Raw genomic sequence first — 6934 nt, 5'->3', positions numbered from 1 at the left:
CAGGGCCCCAACGTCGCTGATATGCTTTGAAATCATAAACATTTCAAGGTAATTTGATTTATTTTAAATATTTTTATTTTTTTTCTATTTCTATTATTCTATATTCTATTTTCTGTTATATTGCGACTGCTGACTGTCAATTGCCCCACACGATGCTTTCGATCCAGTCCGTGTAGAGGTGGACTTTGGTATAGACACTCGGGAGTCCTTGGGAGCCACAAACTAATCCATATGAGACAATACCGATGACCTGCTTCAGGCACGGATAGAGCGGATGCTGGACGAATATGGGTCCGCCGGAGTCGCCGTTGCAGGTGTCCGCTTGGCTGGACATGGAGCCGGCACAGAACTGGGTGCGTGTGTCGATGCTGAAGCGCAGGCGCTTCTGGCACACCTCGTTGCTGAATCGCTGGAGGTTGACCTTCAGCAGATGCGAGGACTTCACACCGTCCGCGGTAAATCCCCAGCCGGCGGCTGTGACCTGCTGAACATCGTTGCCGCTGTCTGGCGGAAGGCAAACTGCCGCCACATGGTCGTTGAACTCAGCCTCCCGATCCAGTTCCACCAGGGCAATATCGTTTTTAAAGCCCTGCTCTTCGTCTTCAGTATCATATCCGGGGTGGACCACATAGTTGACCACCCGAAAGTCTTGAACCAGAGCATCATCGTTGGTGCTGTTGTAGTCCAACTCCCCCAGGCGAACTACAAATTTGGGCGAATCAAAGTTTGGGTCCAGTCGCTCGGCCTTCGATCTGACAATTGGAAGTACACAGATGGAAAGAGTATCACTCAAGGGAATCCCAAGCTTACTTACTCATCCGTCTCCAGGCAATGCGCCGCGGTCAGTACGAATTTGGGATGCACCACGGATCCACCACAATCCCAACTGATGTCCGACTTGGACTTGTTGGGCCGATGAGTGCCGATTAGGGCCATGAAGGGGAACTCTTTACCGGATGCCTTTGTGCCGCCCACGATGAAGGGCGTGGACTGGCAGGCGGATCTCACCTCGTTGTACTGCTTGCACTCTGAAAAAAGTGAATATTCAAATGCCATCAATCGAAGGGAATTGTTGCTGTCACTCCTCACGCTTCTCAAAGGGCCTCGTCTGTTCGGCTGGCTTCAGATTCTGGTGATCCAGCGGTATGGGGCAACAGACAATGTCGTTGAACTCGTCGCAGTACTTGACTTCGGCTCCGATGAGGTGCTGGTTGTAGAATATCACCGGGCAGTCGGAGGGAGTCAGCTCCTTGCACTCGCCCGTTCCATTGTCGCAGTACTCGGCCACCACGCTGACTGAAGCAATCAGCAACAGGCTCTGGATTCCGGAAAGCGCATACATCGCAGTGCTCTGCGATCACAACTGAGAACGCCGCTCGGGGTGGACAAGATCAACAACAGGTTATCTTCGAAGAGCTTTAAGCTCGGCTTATTAGGCCAAGCTTTTGATCGTAAAGCTGGAAGGAGGACTTGGGTCGACAGCTGTGAATCCCACTGATAACAGTCGCAGGTGGCTTACAAAAAGTTCACTTAGTTTCTTACTTAACATATCTGAGAGCTTACACATTCAATGGAAAATGAATAATGCAATAAGCGGTAAAATATAAGATAATACTACTTAAAATTAGGCTTATGTCTTTAGGCTATGTCCACATAGTCTAATTGTGCCGCATGTTTTGCATGTGCTGATGCTGCTGCATGTGCTGCATGTACATTTGTTGCTGCTGGTTGATTTGCTGCTGCTGCTGTAGGTTGCCACCGCTGCCCAGGGGAACGCTGGTTGTTTGCACGGCGTTGATTTGTTGCTGCTGCATCTGTTGTTGCTGCTGTTGCTGCTGCTGTTGTTGTTGCTGATGTGGTTGCTGCGGCTGCTGATGTGTTTGCTGTTGTTGCTGATGTGGCTGCTGCGGCTGCTGCTGATGCTGCGTTTGCATTGGGGACTGCGTTTGGCTGGTTATTGCATTATTGCTAGTATTGTCGTTGCTGAAATTGGAAAAGTTCTGTTGAAACCGAACTTGAGTTTACATAAAAATGCCCTTACATCTTTTCTGTGTGAATATCCTCCAAGTTAAGGTGGGTTATGAACCGAAGGCGCATTTGCAGCAGGGGCCGCAGCCGCTTAATGATGGCTTCCGATTCGTTCTTAATGATATTACCCACATGAATATACTTAATGTGATAACTGAAATGGTGCAAGTACATTTGATTAGTACTATTTCATGTGATTTTGTGGATATGCTTACAGGAAATCGCAGATCTGGTCCATGTACTGCAGAGGCTTCGGACCATGTTGCTTGTCCACGATCTCGAGAATTTCGTAAAGTAACACGGCAATGCCAGCCACAGCGTTCGGTTTTTCCAATTCGATTCGTTGCAGGAAGGGTCCAAAGACGTGGCACAGATACAGCAACTGTTGTTCGGTTCGCACGCACGGCTTTAGCTTCTCCTTGAGGTACCTGGTCATTGCCGCCAGCTTGAAGGCGCCCATGTGATGAAACACTGAGTGAGCTACTGCCAACACTACGGCGTAGGTCTTTTCCAGCATCGCCTCGCGCACTGTCTTGAAGTTAAACAACTCGAAAGCATTGAATCTGTAGGTCCAATTCAGCATATTGGGTGTGTTGAGCATATCCTGTAGGCGATCGTATATGCCACTCCAGTAGGGCTCCGGCAAGGCAGCCAGAACAATGCCCACAGCATTGATGTAGCTGTGAATGTCCTTTTGCGGAATAACCGCATATCCGCTTACTATAACATCAATGAGATTGCTGGCCACCAGTGGCGGTGCAACAGGCAGACCCAGCAGCTCCACGCAGGTCACATAGAGCGCATGGGTTGGCGCATTTGGGAACTCGTTAAAACGCCAGTCGGTGGAGTAAAATACATTCTTCCCACTAATTGCTGCAAAATACAAGGGGTTACGCATGAATTTAGGAACACATCATAGTCTTTTCCCAAATCCCAGCTTACTGTCTGCTAGTCTCCTGATCAAACTCATATAGTAGCTCAATTCGGGGGTCCACAGCGAGTCTTGGCTTTGCAAATACACCTTATACGGCTCACTAACACTCCAGTTGGGCGGCCGAATCTCACTAAAGGCGCTGGTAATAGCGCCAACCTGGAACAACAGAGCATATTAGACAAGGGAATATAATATCCATAACAGCTCTTACAAGTTTCTTCTTCAGCGCAGGGCGGTCTCGTAAGATTCGTTCATAATAATGGAGAGTGTTGTACAGATAAGTTATAGGTCGATCTGCAATTCAAAAGGTAATTTAAAGTTATGAAAATCTTGAAAGCCACATGTAACATACCGTGAAACTTGTAGAGTATGCTCAGATGATCCAAAATAAAGCCCAATATCTGGTGGACATTTGTAATTGTAAGTTCGATAAATCTGTGTACCACTACATCCAGAACGGGAAGGAACCGCAGACAGACATTGCTGAAGTACACGGGCAGCGGAATCTGCGAAGCAGACTCATCCAAGGCGAATTTCTCTGGATACTTTTGATGGAATGACAAGTGTTTGTCCTGCCTGAAAAATAATAACAACTATACCTTTGTGCTCTTAATAAAATCAAGTGTCCCACTTACCAGTTGCTCTGCTTCCAGTGATCCGGATTATTGTCCTTGCAGAACTCCTGAACACGATTTCTCAACTCGCTGGCTTTCAGCAAGAGCAGCTGGATTATGAGAAAGCAGACTTGAGCCTCGTTGCCCTCGTGCGTTCGCAGAGCCAGGCAAAGCACAACTCTATCGATGGTCACAACGTTGAACTTCCAGATCATGTTGTTAATCGTGTCGACGCACTTGTGAATAAAGTCGCGGCCATCCGATGAGCTAGCCACCTCAGCCACCAAGTAGTCACAAAATTTGCGCAGGTGAGTGGACAAGGCTCTCGCGCTTATACCCTCCAGGATTCTAAATAAAAATATTGTGGTCAGAAAAATAGATTATGTTTAAATCGAAATGTTACGCACTTGTAAGCCACCGGGCTTATGTTCTCCGTCTCCCAAATTATTTTGAACAGAAGGCAAAGGAATAAAGGATTCGTAGTTGGACGCAGGAAGTGCGCAATTATGTCATTCTCGTTGGTCATCGACGTCCAGGTTCGATATTCCTCTTCCACGGCCTTCTTCAGCTGCTGCTTGTTCTCCGGAGGCTGGTTGTTCTGCGTAAAGTACTCGTTTAAGGCGGGCGGAAAGCAGGCTAGGGAATGCATAGGCCACGAGTGCGGCGTGTGCTGAATGATGTTGGAAAGGAAGTCCTTGCACCATCCCTGCATTTCATCGCCGCCACCATGCACGTGCATGGATCGAGCTAGCGTAAGGATAAGGACTCTGTTTAGCTCTTCGCTCTCATTAGACGCCACTGCTCCGGGAGATTTGTCATTGAAGTAACGCGAAAACTGCGGCTGAAACTCGGCGGATCCAATGCTGGTGATCAGACGCAGAGCAGTAGATTCAAAACTAAACAAAGGGAAGAGCTTAGTAAGATTTCTTTACTCGGCAAACTTATAACTTACCAGAGATTGAGCTGCATCTTGTTTGTCTGCGGCACGGAGGACAGAGAATGGAGAAGAGAAAGCAATTGGACCCGGTAGTGCGTAGGCACATGGTGCAGCCGGTACGAAAACATCTCCATCAAGGTGTGCAGCATGGCCCACGCATGGTTCTTAAACACGGTTGGCATCAGTTGACCTTTAGGGAATTAAAAAAAAATCTTAAGCATATAGCTTAATCAATTCAACAGGCTGTATTTACTCAGGAATCCCTTTATGCCCAGCGACTCGATTTCTGTATAAACCAAAAGTCTGGCATAAGTCTCCAGTAGCGCAGCCGCTGGAACTTGACCCTTGGTTTGGGCCTGCTTTAGCATCTGAGTTACGAAGCTGTGGATTAACGACATCTTACTGTGCACCGTCAGGCTGTCCAGAACCGTGACCGAAAAAGTTACGGCTGGGATTTGGCCACCGTTTGGAGATTTTGATGTGCCATTTAGGGCATCCAGCAGCAGACCCATGGGACGACCGAAGTACTCCTGATTCGTCGAGTATGCATTGCAGATGAGAATGATGCGGAAGTCGTTCCCCAGCGTCATGTTCATCATGGTGTTAGCGGTGACCAGGTGCTGCAGAAAGCTGGGAATTAAGGGGTTAGTATCTAAACACTAAAGGATGGTAGATGTATTACTCGTAATGGTTTTTCAGTGCAATGGGCAATGGTCTGGTGATGTTCATGTTCTCCACTCGTGCCTTCTTCATCAGGTGAATCCACACGCAAATGGGTGCCATATGGCGAACCATCGAGGATTTATTGATATCTGGCAGCTTAAGAGGCTCTAGCTCGGGATAGAGTAGGTCAAACAACCTGAACACAGGCAAGAAATTGGTGATCTAAAAATAAAAGCGATTAAAAAGAAGATCGATCAGGTAGAGAACAGGATCTTACAGGATTTTTCTGTATGCTCCCGGATATAAACTGCAACAGAATCCACATCAGTTGATCACGACCCTTGCGAAGCTCCAACTTGGAAAGCTATAGGTGAAAAGTAGTTAATTACAATAATATTAGTTTGCTCCACCATGGACCTACCTTTTCGTGCAGCGCCAACACTATGTGCATAAAGCTTACGAACTGGAAGAGCACAAAGTAAATTAGTTGTGAAGAGAGATGCAGCCACATCCACTCGTAGGGCGTGATCTGCTCGTCTGAGGAGTTAAAGCCACTCCCCGCAGAGGCATCATTCGCCTCCGTCATCTCCATGGCCTGCACTATGAGATTAACCAGCTGCTCTTCCAGGGCATTGTAGCGCTGCTTCTGATGCTTTTGCAGGTTCAGCATTTGAGAGACCATTTCCCTCGAGTACGGCTGCTCCAACACGTAGCGGAGTAGGGGCTTCTGCTCCTCGAGCAGCTCTGGCTCGTAAGGCAGGCTACCCTTAAAGTTGAACTTAAGGGTGTTGTGGTCCAGCCGCCAGGAGTTCATCATGTGATCGGCGTAGCCGAAATGCTCTACGATGGGAAGCATACTGGCATGTCCAATGATCGAAACCATTTGTGCCGTGGTGCGGAACTCCTCGACAAAGTCCGTCATCAGCCGGTTCAGTTTCCAGTGGTAAGGAAACGGACGCATAATCTCGTTGGCAATAAAGTAGGCGGGCAGCAGGCAATTGTTGCGATCAAAGATGAAGCGCAGGATATCTTCAACGGCCAGTAGCTGTGGCATGTAGGTCACGTTGACGTTCAGCGGAAACCACTGGGCCTTGTCGCGGCACACCTTCATGATCTCGCGCACACCCTTGTAGTCCACCTGGACGATCACGCGCTTGATCAGCCGGAAGCTCTCGATCCAGAAGGTCCTGTGCTCGAAGTCCAGTTTCTCGCACATCAGCACCTTGTCGCACAGCATCCTGGCGGTGATCACGTGTGCATCCACCAGCTTCACCAGTGCCGCCATCAACACTTTTATGTGATATCCGGAGGCACCGGCAGCACGCAACAGGTAGAGCCGAAGCACCTGCTCCCGATTCTCCTGCGCCACGTTCCCAAAGGCGGTGACTGAAACAGATAGTTTTTACCAAGATTCAAGTTCCAGCAGACGGATTTACTTACCCAAATCATTGGCGAAGCGGGTGGCTCGTTCTTGCTCGCTGTTTGGCTTGAATACAATGACGCTAACGAACGCCTCGTCAAGGGAGTCCACCTTCTGCGAAATGGAGAGCGTGGATGAGTTGGTGAGTTTTTGGAGGTACAGGGTTTCACTATTACCAGAAACTCGTTAACGGTGTCTATAACTTGCGTTTCCATATCCATTTAAATTATTTTTCGCATATCCGACACCGCATAAACAAAAACTACCTGGACACAGTGTGACCAAAGCGGACTTAGCAAAGAATCTAAATGTGGCTTTTGCTGATAAGAAGAACTAGC

At 48.2% G+C, this 6934-nt stretch overlaps 2 protein-coding genes across 2 annotated transcripts; both read right to left on the bottom strand.

Annotated features, from left to right (window-relative positions):
* Positions 1-101: 101 nt before the first annotated feature.
* Positions 102-1508, bottom strand: LOC6735785 (serine protease snake). Its single transcript, XM_002082662.4, has 3 exons — positions 1090-1508; positions 815-1028; positions 102-752 (listed from the first exon to the last, which is right to left on the bottom strand). The coding sequence occupies exons 1-3, from the start codon at positions 1340-1342 to the stop codon at positions 137-139; spliced, it is 1083 nt and encodes a 360-aa protein (XP_002082698.1). The 5' UTR covers positions 1343-1508; the 3' UTR covers positions 102-136.
* Positions 1509-1511: 3 nt separating this feature from the next.
* On the bottom strand, positions 1512-6909 carry LOC6735784 (mediator of RNA polymerase II transcription subunit 23). Its single transcript, XM_002082661.4, has 15 exons — positions 6773-6909; positions 6617-6710; positions 5598-6562; positions 5454-5540; positions 5196-5398; positions 4767-5143; positions 4529-4703; positions 3984-4472; positions 3598-3924; positions 3315-3538; positions 3174-3256; positions 2971-3118; positions 2244-2901; positions 2042-2182; positions 1512-1983 (listed from the first exon to the last, which is right to left on the bottom strand). Exons 1-15 carry the CDS (start codon positions 6815-6817, stop codon positions 1659-1661), a joined length of 4341 nt encoding a protein of 1446 aa, XP_002082697.2. The 5' UTR covers positions 6818-6909; the 3' UTR covers positions 1512-1658.
* Positions 6910-6934: the final 25 nt, after the last annotated feature.

The sequence above is a fragment of the Drosophila simulans genome, chromosome 2R, assembly GCF_016746395.2.
Source record: "Drosophila simulans strain w501 chromosome 2R, Prin_Dsim_3.1, whole genome shotgun sequence".
In the NCBI taxonomy this organism is placed as follows: Eukaryota; Metazoa; Arthropoda; class Insecta; order Diptera; family Drosophilidae; genus Drosophila; species Drosophila simulans.
Note: the sequence above shows the minus strand (reverse complement) of the source record. Positions and strands in the feature narration are given on the sequence as shown.

Bases quoted from the DNA above. Each gene is read 5' to 3' on its own strand.
- LOC6735784 (XM_002082661.4), bottom strand. From the start codon at position 6,817: ATGGATATGGAAACGCAAGTTATAGACACCGTTAACGAGTTTCTG. The intron at 6,711-6,772 runs GTAATAGTGAAA...TCCATTTCGCAG, and splicing joins ACACCGTTAACGAGTTTCTG to AAGGTGGACTCCCTTGACGA. The intron at 2,183-2,243 runs GTAAGCATATCC...GCACCATTTCAG, and splicing joins GACCAGATCTGCGATTTCCT to TTATCACATTAAGTATATTC.
- LOC6735785 (XM_002082662.4), bottom strand. From the start codon at position 1,342: ATGTATGCGCTTTCCGGAATCCAGAGCCTGTTGCTGATTGCTTCAGTC. The intron at 1,029-1,089 runs GTGAGGAGTGAC...CACTTTTTTCAG, and splicing joins GACGAGGCCCTTTGAGAAGC to AGTGCAAGCAGTACAACGAG. The intron at 753-814 runs GTAAGTAAGCTT...TCCAATTGTCAG, and splicing joins CATTGCCTGGAGACGGATGA to ATCGAAGGCCGAGCGACTGG.